The sequence below is a fragment of the Anneissia japonica genome, unplaced genomic scaffold (assembly GCF_011630105.1).
Source record: "Anneissia japonica isolate Jap-2015-1 unplaced genomic scaffold, ASM1163010v1 scaffold287704_len1198815_cov201, whole genome shotgun sequence".
Lineage (NCBI taxonomy): Eukaryota > Metazoa > Echinodermata > Crinoidea > Comatulida > Comatulidae > Anneissia > Anneissia japonica.
Window position 1 is genome coordinate 879,409 of NW_022731578.1, and position 22,010 is coordinate 901,418.

Below are 22,010 nucleotides of genomic sequence, written 5' to 3' on the forward strand. Positions count from 1 at the left end.
CTCTATGCCTAATGCATCTTCATAATCATGTGAGTTATGACTTGTTAGTATGGTGCCAAGTTCCCATCCCTGGAGTTTTGGTTCACTTTTAGTTACACATCATTATCGTATGATGTGTCCTACAATATCTGTCTCTTATACACATCTAGATGTGTATAAGAGACATACTCAATACTGGCCTGTGCGACAACTTAACCATTTTGCCACAACATGCCTCATATGTCTAAAAAGTGTCAAACATGGTTTATGAATGAGCGTAATATGAAAATAATTATTATTGCCAAACAGATGCTCGATGCTAACTATTCACAATCTGTGTCTATAGATGTCAAACAGTGACAGCACCTTCAATCTTACATATACAGTTACAATAATACAGGTATGGACTTTTAAAATCGCGAGTCTGGTTTTTGCACAAAGTAAAGTCGCTGTGCTAAATATGGTCGTTGGTTATTATAATAAGGATCGTCGCCATAATCGTGAAGCAAAATACTACACTTTAAAAAATCGAAAAAAGTACAAGGACAATAATTGAAATTAGGTTCAGGTTTTCCACGAATTCCATTTGTTTATGCTAGGTTGGGATTTACCGTACCACCACCATGTAATGCGATCGCATCAAACTTCCTGTCCTGCGGTTATCGACCCGGCCCAAAGGAGAAGTGTGAATGTTCGTATTACGGCCCTGGAAAAGTTGTTTGAGTTAGCTGTAGTTAAGGCGGCCCTGGCCGACATAATATGTCTGATTGGGCTCAAAGAGACATTACACCAAAAACAAAGGTAAACATTAAAAAAAAATTGCAGATTAAATATTAAATTACATTACAATAAAAAAAATATATAAAGAATTATTTAAATGATTTCAATAGATTTACTGATCGTTAGCAAAACTTTGATTCTGCCTTTAATGTTACTGTAAGACTTCTCACTAGGGAGTTATTATAACAACATACTGTAATACAAAGAACTGTCTCAAAACTATTGCAAGACCCTACAGTATGTACCTAATAACACTCTTCAGTTTTTGGTGCTCTTATTTTCTCACCTTGATTCAATTTCTCTGACAAAGGATTGCTTAAAGAAGACAATGCCTTTGTCTAGCATGCTATTACTTTTTATTTTTATGTTAATTAGAAATTTAAATTCTAATTACAGGTTTAATGAAAGTGTTTTTAAAACATCAATGAATGGTGTACTGAAGAGATTTTTAGGTGAAATTTTCATACTGCATGACATACCTTGTTAAAGCCACATAAGTTAGCGTTGACACTTGTCTTAATCCAGGTTTAATAATTGATCTTAATATATTTTTATTGATGTAAAACTTGTTTATACCAGGTGATTCATTTTTAGGTGATAGTTTTTTTTCAAAGAAAAACTTTTACTTTTTTATTCCTATCCAACAAACAATTCAAACCAACAGTGACTATGATTTAGAAAGTCACAGTACTTTTTAATTATTGAATTGGGGAAAGAAAATTAAACAATTAAAAGGTTGGTTAGTTGGTGGTTGGTTGGTTGGTTGTGCGCATCAGTAAAGAATGAACAAACCAGGAATGCACCCCAGTGACCAGAGGGGGTTATCCATTTTCCAATGACCAGGGAAGTATTGTTAAGTGCTTTAAGATGTGTAAATTTGGAAAGTGATATATATGCCAACAATTATGTAAAATTATTTTTAAAAACCATTGTAAGTAAGAAAAAAAAAATTAAGTTGATTTAGACATTTTTTTAAAGTTTGTGATTGGATCTAGTTAGGATACAGTGACAGTTAGCAGCATTCAGAATACTAACTCTCAAGTAGAGATCAGAATTGTTATCTTGCACGCATAATTTACTGAGGAAAATCAATAAATTAAATTTAAGACTTATTTTTGAATTTTATTTTATGGGCCCTTTTCCATTGTTGTAACGAACAGAAAAATAAGGAGTAAACCTAGAGCTTTTCGAGTAATGTATTACCAAATGGGTAGATATTTATAATTTTACAAGCGGTCTATATACTATAGCATCTGATTATGTATTTTGTGGCTGTTGCTTAGAAACAATTTGCTAAATACTAGATTCAAGATTTTCTTTGCAGTTTACTTACCAATGTCCTTTATTTTACCATGTAGGTTAATATATTCGGTTTATTGCAATGATTAAAGTTCTCATTACTATTTATTATTATATTCATGTTCTTTATCAATTCATTGCTTTCTTTACTTTCAGTTGTACTGTAAAACAGGCATCTTCCAGTAGCAATTCAGTCTTTTTAGTCAATTCTCTTTTCCGGAATAGGTGACCTCTCACCACCATTCCAGAGGCCACGTCTAAGTCCGCATTAATGCTTATATTTGTAAAAAATATAAAAACCTAGTTTAACCAAGTGACTGATTATGGTACTAGTAGTACATTATGTCATAGCCACGACTATCGACTGGACAATTTCATTTTAGGTTCTTGGCCTGTCCAACTCAAGTTAGCTTGCTCCATTTTTTAGGCAGTATTCCTTAACTGCTGGTAATTAGCATGTTCAGTATTCACGTCTGTGAAGTGCCCACTAAAGTTGAGTACATTGTGCTGACAGGCGTCAGCCAACACGATTCCATAGAGAATTCGACACAGTGCATTATATCATTTGAGCTATGACTTGGTGGGTGTGATGCCAGATTTCATATTTCTGGAGTGTTGGTTCACTCTATGCCTAATGCATCTTCATAATCATGTGAGTTATGACTTGTTAGTATGGTGCCAAGTTCCCATCCCTGGAGTTTTGGTTCACTTTTAGTTACACATCATTATCGTATGATGTGTCCTACAATATTATTAAGTGGTACGTTGGCCAGTTCCTGTCACTGGGATATCAGTTTTCTTGCTATACTGATAGTTGTAGCAATCATTGTCATTATGATGTAAGCTAGGAAATTGTGGGTACAGTATGATGACCAGTTCCCGTCCCTTGTGTATAGGTTTACTCTCTATATTGATAGTGCCATCATCCTTATCATATAATGTGGTAGGACATCATGGGTATGATACACTGCTTCCCATCCCTGTGGTATTGGTTGCACCATGTGTTAGCTAGATTGGGAACTCTTACTTTGTTGCTATGATTCTCAAATGAGACTTGCATTTCCAACAATCAATTTACTTTCTAGTTGAGTTTATGTTTTTTTGAAAATGAATAAAATAGTAAAGTAAGACATTAATGATGAAAGAGTAAACATAATGATCGTGGAATACTTACCAAAATGTATATATACAGTATTTAAATGTTGTGTTAGGCCCAATAAAAAATACAACTACTGTCTTGTATAGGTTTCAATACATTTTTGTGGTTGCTTTTATTTTATTTCTTATATTTTTATACCTCCTCACAATGATAAAAACAATTTCATAATTGTTACATTCAACTTAACTTCAATTCAAAATTTATTTGCATTGTATTCTATTGAGTGTGTTGCAAAGAAATAAACTGCAGTCTTTAGTATTGTAGCACTGAACCGGAGAAAATGTCATTAAAATGAGTTTTTTAATCCAATTTTTGATTGAATGAGTTAGTTGAATTATAGATTTCCTAATGGAATGTACTTAATTCTGCCAACACGCAAAGCTGAGAATTAATTTATCGTTGGCAAACAAGAAGTGATGTAGAAACAGAGGGCACAGAGGTTTTGATAGTACTGTAGCCAAATTGTTTTTAAATCAGTGTGGCTGGTGTCTACTGTTTTGGAAGTTTGTTTATAATTGAGGTGTAAAAAGGAAGCATTACCATCATGTGTCTATTCTGATTGAACTGATGAAGTCAATAAGCTGGATGTAGAAATCAATAACAAACCGGCCGTTGCAGCAATATATGCTGTAAATTCCACATGCTACTCAATTGGCCTGCTGTTGCTTCTACCTATATAGTGCGTCTATTGTTATGCATGCTACTTATTGAATTTGAAACTAACCATATGTTTTTTTCTCTCTACCCCACAGGATAACTACCACAGACATGAATGGCTCAGGAACAAAGGTAAAAATCAATTAATCAATATGTTTGCCGTTTTTACCGGTTCAGCCTACAGTTGAGTAGCTGATCCGCAAAACCACGGATTCTGAATGCAATCATATTCACCCTTCTCAGTCAGTCTGTTGTTAGGTGTATAAGTACTCTTTTCTTTCAGCTCTATCACTGTCTCTTCCAGCTTTTAGCCATGTCTGATGTAAGTAGATACTTAGATATGCCACACTTTATTCTGTAATTATATGCATTGTAACAACATTATGTGGAATATCTGCATTAGCATTGAGTGGAAAAATTATATGTTTTTGCAGCTTTATTGAGAGAGCTTAATAGTCTTTGGATGATGAAAACATCATCTTGATGCATTCTTAACTTGTAAAGGAGAATTTATTTGCTTCCTTATATACTCAAGTAGAAAGTTCCACAGATCGGCCTCACAATTGCTTAGCAACGAGGCCTTGTCTTTCCTATTCGTAGTCTGGACTTTTGTTAAGACTGTCAGGTTGGAATTTTCAAGTGTTTACTGACTTTAAAACTATGTAGGCTAAGCAAACTATAGACATAGTTCTGCTATAAGAAGGTAAACAGTGACTAGGTAGTTTAGTTTGTCCAGCCATGATGTTTTGTAGTCTAGTGCAGGTATAACCATAGCTTAGGATCTGAATGTAAATTAAATGTTCTACAGGGCCCTTGATAAACAAGTCATGTTGCCCTTCTAGGTTTCTTTAACATCATCTAAAATTATTTTAAAACATTTAAAAATAAGATGAAACTAGAATATAATATATATAGCTGTTTTATTAATTTTAAAATTAAAATATGACAACAAATAAAATCGGAGAAATTTGTTGCCATAGTTACCATAATATTATTGGCAATATTTTACCGTAATATACTAAGCTCTGTAACCAATGCGGTCGGTAATGTCAATGATCTCATGAAGTCATAAACTGTGACTGTCATGTGAACATTGTGATTTTTAATTATCTGAATATTTTAAATGAGCAATACTTGTCACAGCATCAAAATAAAACACAATCAAAGTAATCCTGTGTATTTATATTTTGATAAACGGTGCTTATTTGGATTTGGGAGTGATGGCGCAATAGCACCAAAAGCTTAAGGTGCATCAAAAAAGATGTATATCATTTTAATGTAATGATGTTGAACATGAGAAAGCTTTTTATCTACTTATACCAGAATATAGCGAGCTATAAAAAATAGTTCCATATCATCAGTGTTTAATAGATATAAAAAAAAAAAATATTTTGAATGTTTTTTTAAAATTTATTTTCAGACAAAAATAACCTTCAATTGCAAATTCAAAAGCTTCATAAAAACTGGAATATCATTGTTTATCAAATAGAAACTAATAATATTGAAATATACTTTCATACAAATGGTAATATAAATGAACATAGTGTTGAACAATATTATGTGTATGGAAGGACTTCTGTCATCTCTTAATTTTCAAGTTCAGCTGCATATATAACAAGGAAAAACATATAACAGATGCAGTACAGCAGCATTATCAGTGCCGTCGTTTGTAAATGAGGTTTAGAATTTTACTTCTCCAAGATATACCATTTGTTATGATTAAATGGAAAAATTTTCATAATTTTATTAAAATGTATCAATAACAATTTAAGTGAAAATATGTAAAAGTCATCTTTAAATTTGTCCTTATTATAGTGGTGTACACATTGAAAAGTAGCCAGTCATAGGATCCAAAAGCATGTTTACGTTTCATTTTAAAATTGTTAGAAAAAAAAATTTAATTAACTTTTAGGGCCTGTTTCTACTGGAAAGAAATAATCGATTAAAAATCACTTTTTCAAAAAATCGCTTTTTTTCTCGCAGTAGAAACGGGAGCGATTTAAAAAAATCGATTAAAAACACGCATTGGATAGCGTGTTTGAACGGCAACTAACCGATTTTAGTTGCAACACAAAAAAAGCGATTATCAGGTGAAATGTGACCTCCAGGTCAATCACTGCAAAGACTAGATCGTATTAGGCGTGAACTTTAAAAAAAAATTGTCTTTGTTTATGTCCTAGGCCTACAAGCTAAAAACGTCAACAAACATGAGGAGTGACGAATTATTTTGTAATTATTTTGAATAATAAACAAAATGGTGACATAATTCCGTCACGAAAACCGATTTTCGAAAAATCAAAAATGCAGTTGCAACGCCAGCAGGCTGTCTGGTACTCATTAAAAAAACGGTTTTAAAAAATTGATTATTTTGTGTTTATCAGTAGAAACACACCCATAGAAAAGTACTATTCTGGAAAAGGTCAGTGTCGGGTCAAAAAACACAAAAAACTTGAGGGACTGGCACTTTAAATGCCCTGAAGTGTCATATCACCTGTCGTTAGCTTGGACATGAAATCGTTGTTGTAACAGTTAAATTTGTTATAGAATATTGATCAGTTGGGAGTCAATTATAATTTACAATGTTTCATTAACACGGTCCAATACCTCAAACCACTATTCTTATGATAAATAACGGTTTTTATATCTGTACGTGCTAACAGTCTATTTTCTTTATTGATGAACAAGATGTGCGAGTTATTGTGAATCCTTTGGTCCGTCATGCTGGCGGTGATATTTTTAAATTGTTATCCCAAAGCCTCTCCTGCAAGCTTGTATCAATAATAATAAAGGATGTTTTTGTAAAAGTTCTCCTGCAAACTTACATCATTAATAATAATAAATATAGGTGTGCTAGTAATGAAGGATTATTCACTTTGGCATTGTACATTTTAAAACTCCTTAATAATATTTATTGCATAGATATCAAATTCTGCTTATTCCTAATTATTAGCAATGTATCATAATAATGAATACAATACTTGTTTTTGTAAAGGTTCTCCTGTAAACTTGCATCATTAATCATAATTTTATATAGGTGTGTACAGTAGTAATAAAGGATTATTCTATTTGGCATTGTTCATTTTTAAATCCCTTAAATAATATTTATAGTGTACTGTAGATATTAAATTTTGCTTACCTTTCTAATTATTATTTTAATTTTATTCTCTCGTACTGTAGGCATTTTCAGTAATATAGTACTGATTTTCAAAGTGGTACAGTGACGAGAAATATACGATAAATAAACAATGAATCAATAGAAAAATAAGAGAAAAGTCATTGCAATGTAAAACTCTATTTTAAATGATTTTGGAATGAAAATATTTCTCAGAAATATTTTGTTTATGAGCAATGTATCATAATAATGAATGCTGTTTCTGTAAAAAAAAAAAATAAATAGATATCAAACTTGGTTTTATACACTTTTATATTTCTATCTGTTAGGCTTTTTAATTTTGTCTTTTATGATTATTTTGTTAACCCATGGTTAATTTGAAGTCTCCAAGTATTACATTTGGCAAGGTTGATTATTTTAATTCTAAAAATTATAAAGAACCTATTGTTATTTTAATTTATTTAGGATTTAATTTATACATTATTTATACTATGAATGGTGTGCCATTTATGTAAACTGATTAAAGTCCATACTAGCTTTTCTAACCTTCAATTTGTATATAGTTGGTTATTTAAATATGATCTTTCTATTATTAATATTAAACCACTGAAAAAATACTGGTGTTGTCCTAAAGCAATGTTTATCGCAAATACAATATTCCTTCATTCTCCCTACAGTATTATTTATGTCATTATACATTAATATTGTTGTTGATTACATTCAAGGTAATCAAGAGTTGATGAGTTTATTACTTGATGTTCTAAACATCTTTCATTATATAAACATTATTTCTGTTGTATCCATTTATGACGTTTATGTACTTTGGTAATATGCTATTTCATGGTGTTAATAATGCATTCTATTGTGTGTCATTGCATTACCATCCATTTACACCATTAGTACTGCTTTTTTTTTTTTAGCTCTTCATTAAGCATCTAGGTTCAGAACACTGAACTTCCGGTTTTTTGTTTTTTTTTTAATTATAGGGCTAATTTTATATGACATCAATAATTTAACACTACAATCTTAGCAGTCCAGTAGCCCTGGAAATATTTAACCATAGAAAATCAATTAACATGTATTAGTAACACTGGTGTGTTTTGATTTGTAGTGCTAATTGATAAGCTTGTGTTTTTAACACCCATTATTTGATGGTAAACTTGGTACCTGGGCTAGCTTTCATTGATTAAAATGTTGATTTGTGAAAGGACGCATTAATAGAAAATAGCCAATGGAAAAACACCAGGTGTAGAGTGTTAAGGCTAGTAGTGTTTGTATGCACTCTATCATGAACTAAAAATGCAGGCACACATCCCCAGTCCCATGCCCAATTACTTTGGCCCATTCTCTTACGATTTTTGATGATAATCATTAACGCTAATCCAATTAAACCTGTCATGTGAATCTGTACAGTATATGTTAAAGACACCTCCAGAAATCCAACACCTCAAATTTAACAATGTAATAGCAGAATGAATGACTATGAAATCACCACCCATGCTGTAACGAAAGGTCTCTTAAAGACACACAACAAGCTCAGTATAGTGGTAGTGGTTTTTTAGTTCCTATGCATGTAATGCAAAAGGATCTATTGTAATAACTCTTCACTGTTTATCCTATGTGTAGTGTGTGTGTGTGTTTGTGCGTGTGTAGACATTTATGCAAATGCGCATGCGTCAAAGAAAAGTTTTCCGATGTTTTGTTTTACCTCACAATGCGAAGTTTGATTGGTTCGATGTGAAGTTTCTGCAGTGTTTAGTCAGGGCTAACGCTAACCGATCGGTAAGTGGGCATGGATGAAACTATTTTGGTTTTGCGGCAAAAAAAATCAATTGCTGTAGGCATAGGCATTTTGAAGAAGGCCTAAAATTTTTTTAAAAAACGTGTTAATATTGCTGAAATACATCGTTTTTTCATTTAGATCTCCATTTTTCGCTACTTCCATGCAACATTTTTTTCTGTTGTATGAGTAGTCATATGAAGGTACTATATCCCCGACAGTTGCCTATGCAGCTGTGTACCCTTTGAATGCAAACTGAAGACAAGTGAATATAAAGGCAGCCGACTGTCGGGTACATAACGACTATCTAGCATGGCTTTCCACAAAAACATGAGGCCTAGGCTAGGCCTAGTTTAGTAAAATAGTTACTGCAATGCGAGGGTGGTAGATCGTTTAATCAATGATATCGTGTTATCATCTAATACATTTAAATAATGTGTGTAAAATATAAGAATGCACCGTGTGGGTCGCTTTCTTTGTTATGCGGTACTATACGTAGTAGAGGGACGGCAGAAAGGCTAGGCCTAGCCTAGGCCTAGATCGTGTACATTCTTGATCATCGTGATGAAAACTTTGGGTGACAGACAATTGGGCCCAACTAGCATGGACGATCGGGTCCAAGCTATTTTCAAATAAATTGTAGTCTAGTAGGTCACTACCAGCTCTCCCACTCCCGATATCGTTCCAAACTACTGTAAAATTAAAGTACTGTATACCTAGCTAGGCCCTAGGCCTACGAAATTTTTTCAAAGAAATTTGCTAAAAAATATTACTATAATTTGCCTATCAAATTATATTACCAATGTGGTCTAAAATCATTATTTTGGGCCATAAAGACTCCCCCTGAATTTTTCAACCACCACACAAATTTTACCCAACCATATTTTATGATATGTCATTTATAATGACTTAATCAGAAAATATGTTTGGTTAAGTCATGTATCATGCATAGGAACGTTGGCGCCCGCAAGGCTCTGGTTTTTGGGGGGTTTTTTTGGATAGGGAGGAAAGAGGAGCAGAATGGCATAACAGATTAGGATAACACAAACAGCCTTTCGTAAATAACGTCCATGGGAAAAATTGAATTTAACAACGGGCATGAAAGGTTTCTTAAGACATGTGAGCTTAATTGATTCTAAGTTGTAATTCTATACTTCTGTATTGTGAAGCTTTTCAAATGATTGTTTTCTGAGTGTGAATTGAACCAAGCTTTCTGAGGTAACTTGACACATGGTCAAAATGCAAAGAAATGGAAATTGATGTCTCACAATCCGTGGGTATGACTCTTACAGTCTGAAACCTTGTCTTGTAATAGCACTTGTGATATGGTGTATGCATAATGAGTACTTGAAATGTCTATATTTAGAATAAATAGCTTTCTAATAAGATATGGCAGCTCAAAATATAAACCATTTATCTGGCCTATCTACATGAACGTAAATTAGCTTAGCGCAACGTAAAGGGATTTGGCTTTGGTGACCAAGTTCAAACCCTACCAAAGCTATTCTTAGACTTTCCTTGAATTACATCATTCTTCAGGTGAGCCATTGGTCCAGTGTGCATAAGTACATGTGCATAAAGAGACACTTTTGTGGTGTATGAATCATGACACTGGCCACCATAGGTCCCCTGATATTTACATTGGTTTCCCCTGAGTAGTATATTAAGGAATGTAATTAGCACTAATGAAGTCCATCGATAATTGCTATTTATTTTATTTATGGTAATTGCTTTTTTATGATTATTAGATAATAGTACTCAAAAGGTACCTAGTACCAGTACATCTTCGCTGTAATGATTACTTAATGTTGATTTACTGCAATGCTAAATTTGTTATGCTAATTAGTACTAATTAATTTGATGAGTTTAAGGGAGATCATATTGATAATCTATCACTACTCTTTGCATATTCAAATATTTCAAATGTTCTAAACAGCATTTATATTTCTGATAGAGTAACCAGTAAAATTTAGGTAAACTTGGTGGTCATCTACTAATTAATTTGTTTATTTGGAACCATATTTAAAAGTGTTTTAATAAATGCATCATGATCACCATCAAGACCCTCAGTATGAGTGGACCGATTATAAAATCTAAAAAATCTAAATTTACATAAATTATTATTCCAAGAATATTCATAAAAAGATCTTTTTTGTTTCTTGTTTTTTTTTGTTTTGTTTTTTTAGTAATGGTACAGTAATACTTTTACTGTAATAATAATGAAAGGCTATCCCCTACTGAAATCAGTGCTAGGATCAAATTGAATTTGCCAAGTTGGTGTACTACTACTATACATAACCATCACAAAACATTTTGAAAGAATGAATCCATCACAAAACATTTTGAAAGAATGAATCCATCACAAAACATTTTTGAAAGAATGAATCAACTTTCTATGATTTACTGAAATGGGATGAAATATGTAAATAAAATATGAGGATGTTTACAATGTAGAGTCGGCTATTCCTTGCATTTTTTTTTTTTATTATACCAAAGTATCATTAACGGCTTTACAAAGTCAAGTAAACAAATCCACAAATGAGACTGGCTCATATTTGCCATAGTCTCAAATACTAATTGCCTCAATTTCATTTGATAAAAATCTTAGTATTATATGGTCAATTATATGGCATGTGTTTGAACAAGGTCTACTAAAGTAATAAAAGTCGGAATGCTATTGATAGATAAATGTTTGAATGAGGTGATACGTTTGTTCACCCTGCCCAAGCTGCATAAATACTCTTTTGATTTTTATAAAATATTTTAATATAATTTTACATTTGGTTTGTCTCTAAGTAGTGAACGCTATCAAGTGAAGACTAGATAAAACTGTGTTAGATGTGATAATACCCATTTGTTGTCATCAAAGTAGAAATCGCTCCACACATCATGTAATGTGTTGAGCAGAGACACATGGTCGATTGGTTTAAGTAATGTCTGAACTGAGACCTTGGATCTATACGCAAAGAGAAATGAAACAGTTTACGCAGGTTTTTGTAGATTGACCTTTTTGAGTCAGAGGATATATCAGTATTATTGCATTTTACAGTATAGTGTCAGAAAATAAATCTTTTTTATGCAGATTTACTTGTCTCTCAACTCTTTATCTTCAAATGTATGAACTTATTTCCTGCCATGTTAAAAACTCATATTTATCAAGCATTTATCAATTATTTATTATATCAATAATATTTTAATTATTGGAAAACACAAATAAATGTGGATGTATTAATAATGAGAATGTACATTTGAACCAAATAAGTGCTCAAGGCGTTACATCCATCAGTATATCAAAATTTACCTTTGAGTGGGATGGCGGCTGGGTTGGGTTTTAAGAAAAAAGATCAAAAACATACTTATTGTATCATTTGCATGGTAATATTAATATTGCTGGAGGGGTTTCAGTATTTCCCTGATCAACTCAATATTTAGTGTATTGCTAGTTGGAGTGAATAGCGTACCGTGGAAACCTAATATCGTTTGTCATGTTTACTTTTGATGCTGTATTTGTAGGCAGGGTGATCTGCATGACAAAGGATTGCTTGCAGGCAGTGTACCAATTATAACGTTTGCTTATTTTATTTGCTAATATACTGCATATTACTACGTGGCATCATTGCCCCAAATTGCATAGATCACTCTTCTATATTATTGCATACTCTGTTTATGATATGTTATAGGAGATGATATTTTATGTCACTCTTTATTTGGTTGATTTATTATGGTTAATATTTACTAAATTATAATATCACTATAAATTACAGTATCACTGGTCAAGCAGATTGTTTATAGTCAACTTCTGATATCAAATCTAATATCTTTATTGTTTCATCAATCCACCATACACTGATAATGATAATTTTGAATAAAAAAACATTTTTATAATTACAATATCTTATGCTTTGCGACAGGGGTGGGCATAAAAATTGGCCGGAGGGCCAAAGTGAACTTTTGATTTAACACCGACGGCCGCACCCAAACTTTGAGTTCCAGTGAGCTTCTAAAAACCTCCAATCACTGCTTTTACATAAACTTTATTCTCAGTTTTAATGTTACTTTATACATATTGGTGTTGGGCCATAAAAAACAAGGTGTTTTCTAGCCAATTTTGATTGGCGGGCCACAAACATAGGGCTTTTAATTCATTGTCGCGTTCCGCACAAAAATCGCTGACGGGCCACACTTTGCCCACCTATGCTTTACGAACATGCGATACAAGTGCTGGCTTACCTTTCCCAATTTATTTATTGGTCAATCCTTTCTATATTCCTTCATCTAATTGCTCTCCCCTCCTACTTTATATACTAAGATTCGCTAAACTAGGTGTAAGAAAATAGAAGCTAATAATTACTAAATTGTATAGCTTGGTGGTTCCAATCTCAGAGCCTATTGTTTAAATCCTGGTACCATTTTAACTTTTAAGTAGCTTAGCTTATTCTTCTAAACTGGTGGTAGCCACTATGTATTCACTCAACTGTGGAGATGTCTTGTCCGCAATCACATCTTCCCTGGGGAATTAACTGTCCCCTTTTAGATCTACTAATTTCAAGACGCATTTTTAGATCAAAATTCGTAGGTTAACCTGCACTTTTTGTTTTGATTATAATATATATTTATTACAATATTTTGGAATAGTAAAGTAATATATTATAATAGTGTCCTCCAAGGATAACCAATTTATGTGAAACACAGTCGAGGGATCTACTGTATAATGCATTAGATAATAATGAAAACCACAGAAATTTGCAAATGATTCAAAATTGTCTATAAATGAGATAGATTGTGATTGATGTATAAACTGATTTAAATTCATCAAAGAACATTGAACTTTTCCATATTCTCAATGGAAAATAAAGTTAAAATACAGATAACAAAAGAATATGAAATAGGCAATGTAATAGTTCTTTTATCTGTCCCAAAACATTAAATTTCACAAAAACAGACTTGAATAACCTAAGAATGAAATAAATAATCATGTATGGCCCTTCCACAGTGAAATAGATGAAAACTTTTGAGAAATTGCAGATAAAACATGTAGTATGTAAACTTTTATGGTATACACTACATGCATATAACTATTTAGCATAAAATGCCCATTTATTAAAATAAATATTCAGATATTTGGTATGAATTTAAAACTATTTTTCTATAAAGTTAAAGGGAGTCGCATATTCATTATTGAACGTAGGGGAATGAGCTCTTAGCCCATCGTACTAAGCCTCGGTATTTTGTGGTAGGGTGACCACTTCCTTCTCCACTCTGCCTTTTTCTCCCAAGTAATGAACCCACTTTCTCTCTCTCTACCCACTCCTGGGTAGAGAGAGAGACAAACGTAGATAAAGTGCCTTGCCCAAGGACACAAGCGACTTGCACAGCTAGAGTTCCAAACCCCTGACCTCTAGATTGTGAGTCCAAACCATAACTAATATGCCAACTGCTTCTACACTTCTATACAGAACACAAATAAGATGTTAAATTTTGCAAGGGACAATGTGTTGCTGAAAATTTTAAATTCGGAATCTAATTATAATTACTTAAAAATGTAAACTTGTTCGTTAATCTCAATTATTGCACAGGTTTGTCTCCCGTGAGTTGCGAAAGTCCCCAAAAATCCCTTGAAAACTAACATGTCTTTAGCAAGTTCATGATGTTTGTTGTTTTTATTAACTGTATTTATTATTTGACTCCCTTAATGGGAATCACATTGTGTAGCAAAATATAATGTGTTAAGAAAGTTCCTGGAAGTGGTTTTTGTCAACTTTGACCCCTGACTAGTAATGTTTAGGTTGCAATATGGAGCTATTCATCACAACAGAAAATGCAAGGTAAACAGGCTGGTAAATATTAATAAAAATGATATTTTATAACTTAAAACAGACGCAAAAATGGATATTTGTAACATATCTGCCATAATAGATCATTATTATTTTCATTTTGCATGGAAAAATAATAATTTTATTTTAAATAGCAAATAGTAAATTTTTTCATGAGGTTCCAAAATTTGATGAGGGCAGTGATGTGAAACTAGGAATTAATTTTATTTGGCCTTAGAAAAGCTTTTTCTACACTCTATTTCTGTGTTCCATTTTACCAAATACCATAGTACCGTAACATCTCCCAATTACATACCCCTCTGTCCGAACAGGGTTCGTAAATGAGAAAATTTGTAATTCAGAGAGTTCAAATTTTCAGCATCTCAGTGTGGTGAGGGTAGGCCTAGGCCTGCGCTACAAAGTACAGGGCTACAAAATAATACTTTTACAGAAGCCAAAATTACCTGTGCTAACTGTGAAATATTCCTTTGAAGTGATTTCAGCATGAAAACATGACCAAATAATGGCCAATACAAATGTTAAATATTATTCTTTTCATAAAGATCGCGAATCTATGCCAATAGCGCCCCCAATGATCAAAAAGTGAGATTAACTGTACAGTATGCCTGAACAAGCATGCACAGCTTAAATGTGATATATTTTGGCTGAAAATGAAAATTTCTTGCTTGAAACTTAGTTTTATATCACTTTATAAGTTTGAATTTTTTCTCTCTTAGCTGATGTAACAATTTAAATTATTTCTGAAAACTTGAATACATTTTAAAGTGTTTTTGTAGTTCGTAATGATGCCATTGCCGCAAATTTGGTTCGTAAAATCTAGAGTTCGTAAATAAGAGGCTGGTAATTGGGAGGTGTTACTGTACATTGATTAAGATTGTACAATATCAAATTTCTAATAAAGAATAACAGTAATAATGCATAAAATATACCTCCAAATTTTTACAGCCTCAGTGCTCTAAAAACATAATTTAATTCAAATGTTGATACATATTTATAAGCATGCATCCTAAATTTACAGCTAATTTTTGTTTTTGTAGACAAGTGTAGACATGATTCTTAAGAGAATTTAACAATTCTCAAGAGAATCACTAAATTTCTCAAGGAATTAATTGGGTAATGTCCTAATTGCTAACTATTTATTTCAAAATTTGTTAAGAAAGATCCTTCTGTTTTATTGTACTTCCTAATTCCATGCATGGAGAAAGTGAAAAGCTTGCATTATTCAAGCCAAGATAGGTTAGGTCAGCCAACTGTGAAATGCTTTGCAAGTGTATTTTGACACTTTCAAGCCTTAAACTTGCATCCAGTATCACATGGGAATACATGTTGTGTTATAATAGCCAAGTAATTGGCCGAACGTCTCTAGTATTATTGAGCCAATCGCTACCGGTTTGTCTTATATTGGTATTAGGTGCGTGAAATTCCACGCAACTAATAGCTCTTTACACATACACGAGAAATTGCCAATATTTGTTCCATGGATTTATAGAATCAGAAAGCATAAATATTTTATTCATATTTAGACCCATGATGCAACGGTACACAATGCATACTAAGAGCACTACAAAAATGAACTAATTTGCAGTATTCCCAAAGGTTATTTAGCTTCAATCTATTGACTTGCTTTCAGAGACTTCTCAATGCACCCACATTGCTTCGCGCTCCACTGTCCTTTCCACTTCATTGATTTCCTTATGAAAAGATGGCAAACTAACCCTTTTGTGCTAGTCATGACAGCATAGAAATCTCTGATTGCCTAGACAAGCATTGTTTAAGTAAGCCACAAGGAGTAAGTAGTTGTTTCACACAGCTTTCCACGCTACCTGTAGCTGAGCTTCATCACCATAGCAGATCCTTGGATTGACCATCATGTTTCTCGTAACTGATCCCATGGCAATGGGCCAGCCAGTCTATGCCATTACCAATAATCCAACACCTGCGTTCCAGATATCTAGAAAAAGAAGCTTGGTGAGAATTTATAACAATTTTTGTTTCACTACAAATTAATTTAGAATATTAGTTAGTAGTTATTGGTAAACTTTTCAGTAAAGGTATTTGGCAAGTTTTTGATAGTAGGAATTTGTGCCTTATTCTTACTGATCATGCGGTTTATAGTTCACTTTCCTGATTGGTTTGAACATCACTTGGATTTTTTATGCAAATTAGATATTTTAAGTTAACCAATCATTGTTGGTATCTCCTTGGCCACCTGTTATTAGTATAGTCCCTATTTAACATTATGTTTCTCATTGTTATATTTAGCTAGGTAAAGTAACTCTTATCAGTTTTTTTCAATCTGAAAACTTCATAAAATATTATAGTATAGCCATGTCTGCTGAAATCTAAGCAAGTGTCTTAAGCTCTTTCGGTTGTAAATTTCTTTGGTTTTCGAGGGGAAAGAATGCCCTATTGAGCTTGTTTAACGTAGTGGATTAGGCTAATGAATGGCCTTCAAGGATGTTCTCCAGAAAGTTTGTATTGTCGACTGAACTTATTTACACAGCTGAGAAAGAGCCTGGCCTCTTATGAACCTCTTGTTGGACTAACAACGTAAATGATTCTTAAAAAGTATTCTGGGAATTTTTTTTTTTTACTTCTTTATACTTTATAGTAATACTTACTTTTACACATGACATATTATTACTGTACTTAAGGAATTTTTTATGTTTATTTTCTTATTTGTTTGCCATTAAAATATGAAAAATAATATTTTTTTGTAGTGTACTGTTACTTGCTAACTTATTTTACTCACACTCCACCTGTAATTCCGGTATTTGATCAATTAACCATCTTTATAAACACATTGTTGCTGTGCAGGTTAATAAATAAAGAATAAAGGTATTTTGAATGGAATAAAAGGTATTAGAGATCAGCCATCCATACTCTTCCATGCCGTGATTGCATATAATAAAATGTTGGATGTTTCCAACATATTGGAGTAGACGTACACGTACATGTTTCATCATATTTTGATGAAACTTAAGTTATAATTTTGACTCATGGTTTCGATGAGTGTTATATTATTGGTCAATTGCGATGTTTATATAATTATTGATTGTAATAGTTGAGATAAAATGGGTGAATGGAGAAATAAAAGTGGAACGATCCACAAAAAGACAAAAATAAAATTTTAAGTGAAAAAATGAAATATAAAATATAGATAGATACGGAATCATAATAATATCTGCTATTTAAAGGATTTGACAAATTTATTCTTTATACTCTTTGAATTTGTTCTGTCACTCAAGGAAAGAATATAATTGATATTTGATGAAAATATTTGTTTATTTACTACAGTAATGTGTTCATCATGCCATTCGTTTTGTAATTAAATTCTCATTTGCGTAACACAATAGAGTTCATATTATCAAAGTACCGTACAATTCAGCAATATATTGCATATTAGAGTCTGATTTTATCCTCATAAATACATCTCATTTGATATTCAGTGAAATTGTTATTGCAACAGGTACTAGTTAATCAAGTAAAGCCATCGGGTCTAATTAACATGTTAATCACTAACGATCAGATACACAGTGGATGGATTCATGTAACCAAAGCGTTTGTTTATTATTATTATTATATTATAGTTACTTTCAGACTTTGAATTTGGTTTGAAGCAATTTGTGTCTATTTAAATTTATTCAAGAATTTGTGGATACCGCTTAAGAGCTATTAATAACTTTAAGCCTTTTTTGTGATAATTACTCTCTTTATACCAGTAATTTATTTTATAAATCACAGAAATATTTGTTGAGTATTTTTTTGAAGATAGAAATATTTTATGTAAAGAAATTATCATCATTTTGGACAAAAAAAAATTATACTTCGTTCTTCCGATAAATTTCTTCTTCTAGCCCCTTCAAAAAGGAGAAAGCTAAAAACATATGGACAACGCTCTTTTTCTGTTCAGGCACCTTATCTTTGGAATCTATTACCTCTTTCCGTTCGACAATCTTCAAATTTAAACTCATTTAAAACTAATTTGAAAACATTTTTGTTTACAAAATCACTTTAATTGGGTTAATTGTTCACTGCGTCTTTGATAATATTTTTTGAATTGGCGCGTTATATATTTCTGCATATTATTATTATTAATTTAAATTAGGTTTTTGTTTGTTTTTTTGGTATGTGCAGTATGGGAATCTAAATTACAAATTCTTCTCAGGATATATTTATTCAGGAATATTTTGTCTTGGTTTTTTATCAGTAATAATAGAGTTTGCTAAAAAAAAAAAAAACCAAACTTACCTTGTTATCAGTAATTCAGTGTGAAAAACCCCTGATCTTATTGCATACTGTTTACTAGACTGATTGTGTTTCAGCCTATTTTGTATGTGAGAATCAAGTTGAATTTGTATTGTGTACTGCAGTACAGTTCGTCTGTACCCATAAAAAACTGTCAGGTGTTATTGGTTATACACAGTACTATAAAACAATTATACAATGCACAGATTGTAGGCTTAAAATGTATTCTTAAGAACATTGTAGTTAGCGAGTCTGATCTGTTCATAGAATCTAGTCATATAGAATCTTTGAAACACGTCATTCAACTATTGTTAATAACAAAAAAAAAACCCAGATAAATACAAAATAAATGAGGGAGTGGAGTTGGTTTTATGAGAAAATTTCTGGTATGTTGAAGGTGGTTGAACCTGTGAACTTTGGTTTGCAAGACAAGTACCATGAAGACTACATTGTAACTTGACATCTAGTGTAAACAAAAATAGTTTTATATTCATAAGAGGTTACCTAGTAACCTCCATTTCTAGGTAGTCTTACAAAAAATTTCTGTTGGTTATAACGATTTAACAATACTCTGATTGGTTTGTTTTTTTTTGCATTAAAAACAAATAACAAATTGTAGGTGCCATCATCAGTTTTATTTCCTTATTTATTTTTATTTATTTTTTATCACAGAATGCATGAAACTTTGTTGAGTGGTTTTTATTAAATCATTGTATTGCATGGATACTCTTTTACTCTCTCATTTTCAAGTGTGTATGTGTGTTCTCCCATTTTTCTCTGCTCAGACTTTTTCATCACTTTGGTTGTTACAGCATACTGTAGCGCTATCCACACTCTCAAGTTTTATATAACAAATGATTTGCCCATATTAAGTTGATGATATCATTAAGTTACCTGATAGTATGCTATATATGGGCAAATCACAGTTATTTGTTATATAATACTTGATAGTCTGAAAAGTGCATCTCTTTATTTTCCACTATTCTTCACTCATCACCTTTGTTTTTTCTCCATCTCACAGAGAGGGTCTGATGAACTGCTAAATCAGACATCTAGCGAGTGTGTAACTACTAACGTCATACCACCATCCAACCACTCAGATTGTGTCTCGCCTAATGCCAATGACGCCAAGAAGGTAATGCCTCTTACCCCCTCATCTTTCTATGGTTATTCACCACTATTTTTATTGCATGTACTTGGTTTTTGCTTGCTTTTACACTATATTTCATCTTTTCATCAGAGGGCATGGAAGCAGTTGAAGAAACCAACTAATGCCTCTGGTTATTCTAGGCCTATGTTATTTACTTTTGCACATTTTTACTAGACTTAAAATTAACAAATGTTTTTATTTGGCGAGCATTATAATTTACCATGTGTGGCTTTTTAATTTGAAAATGAATTCTAAGTTTGTAATTAGCTATGAATATTAATGAGTCAAATAATAACATGAATCAAATATTAAATGCTTGAATATTAAATTCAAAGGTTACAAACCAGAGCTTTGGCTCCACCATGAATAATATATTCAGACATGTACAGTAAAGTATAGATAATAAGAAAGAAACCATGTCTGAAGCCAGAAAAATACCACAACTCTTTAATTAGTGATCTTCTATGCTGCAGAAAGTCATATATATAATCTGCATATAAAATGTAGAAGACAATACTTTATTGTAATATGCATTCAAACCATATTGACTGTTGATAAATGTCATCAGATAATTGTGTGACTAGACACAAAACCTTGAATCAGTACTTGGGGAAAATATAAATATTTTACTTGGTTTTTAACTTCAAGGTGAAGACTACAAAGGTTTTTATTGTGAAATCATCCAGAAGACATAAAGTGATGGAAACGGACGAGAAAAGTGTTTTCGTCTTGTTAGCAATTTACTTCCTATTCAAGTAGTATTTGGATAGACATGTGTACAAGTGTTTCTCCACTGTTTATATTGAAATTCAGATTTATACATACATTGGTAAACTACCAATACTTTTGACTGATAAATCTGGATGAATTTTGACTTTATTATTTACAGTAACATTTCATAAACTATTTTGCTGATTTATAATTTTTTTCTTCATTCAGCTTCATTTCCAGCCAATTTATGGATTAACTTTATTGTTGTACAAGCTATATAGGAACAGATTTAAGCATCTGCTCAATTTCTATGGAAACTGTTTTTCTCATTCTGATTCTTAATTAAATTTAAAAACTGGGAGTGGGGATGGAACGGACATAACCACCCGTTTGCCACCTTTTTTCCCTCATTTTGTTTTTCCAAAAATTTGTATTTCATTAAACATTCTTTTTGTGTCTTAGAAAATCAGTTGTACAACCTAGCATTAAAATTAGCAACTTAGTTACAGAGTAAATATTTGTATAGATTTCAGTGCATCTAAAAAATTAAATGATGTATGATGTGATATAATCTCTTGTTTTCAGTTAGGCTGGTTTTCCGCTAGGTGAATCAAAGGCATCGGTTTTGTTCCTGAGCTCTGATTGGTTGCGCACATTTTTCGCTTCGCAAAAGTAGCTGAAGCGAATATTTCGATAGAAATGTGAATGCGCATGAACGACGCTTTCAATTTGCGCAAATAAATTCGCCTAGTGGAAAACTGAATTTATGACGTCTAGATTATTTATGAAACATTTTATTTGAACTAAATGTAAATTAAATTAGATGTAATTTCCAAGTGTTTTGTAAGTGGTTAATTCACAACCTACTGATTGAAATATGTCTACCCACTGCTTACAGTCAAACAAAAAATAATACTGTTTTTATGTACTGATTTCAGGTTTTTTGCTACCTATAAATACCTCAAAATAATAAAATATCATTAGTCTTTTGCATTTAGCCACCTGTGCACTAATGTTCTGTTTTGCATGTTTTCTACACAGGTGAAGCGAGAGAAACCCACAGTGTCAAAAGTAGTGCACATCCGTAATTTAGATGATAGTACAACAGAGGGTGATGTGATTACTCTTGGTATGCCTTTTGCCAAACCAACTAAGGTGCTTATTCTAAAGGGCAAAAGACAGGTAAGAAAACTATAAACATCTGCGTGATCCACCTGTCCTTTTTTAATACCTGATGATATGCCTATGTGTGTGGGAATACAATGCTTAAAAAATAATAGGTCTTTACTTGATCATAGTAG

At 32.2% G+C, this 22,010-nt stretch overlaps 1 protein-coding gene across 14 annotated transcripts in view; it reads left to right on the forward strand.

Moving 5' to 3' along the window:
* LOC117115447 (polypyrimidine tract-binding protein 1-like) overlaps window positions 1-22,010 on the forward strand; it is a 48,109-nt gene that overhangs the window by 6,331 nt on the left and 19,768 nt on the right. For 3 of the 14 annotated variants that reach the window (XM_033259249.1, XM_033259252.1, XM_033259247.1), the window contains exons 2-4: window positions 3,970-4,006; window positions 19,870-19,983; window positions 21,751-21,891. In XM_033259249.1, coding sequence (XP_033115140.1) covers window positions 3,970-4,006; window positions 19,870-19,983; window positions 21,751-21,891 — 292 coding nt within the window. Of the gene's footprint in view, window positions 1-2,693; window positions 2,711-3,826; window positions 3,847-3,969; window positions 4,007-4,052; window positions 4,197-16,353; window positions 16,569-19,869; window positions 19,984-21,750; window positions 21,892-22,010 lie in introns of those variants that run through there. The other 11 variants (XM_033259258.1, XM_033259257.1, XM_033259251.1 and 8 more) reach the window with 10 other exon arrangements.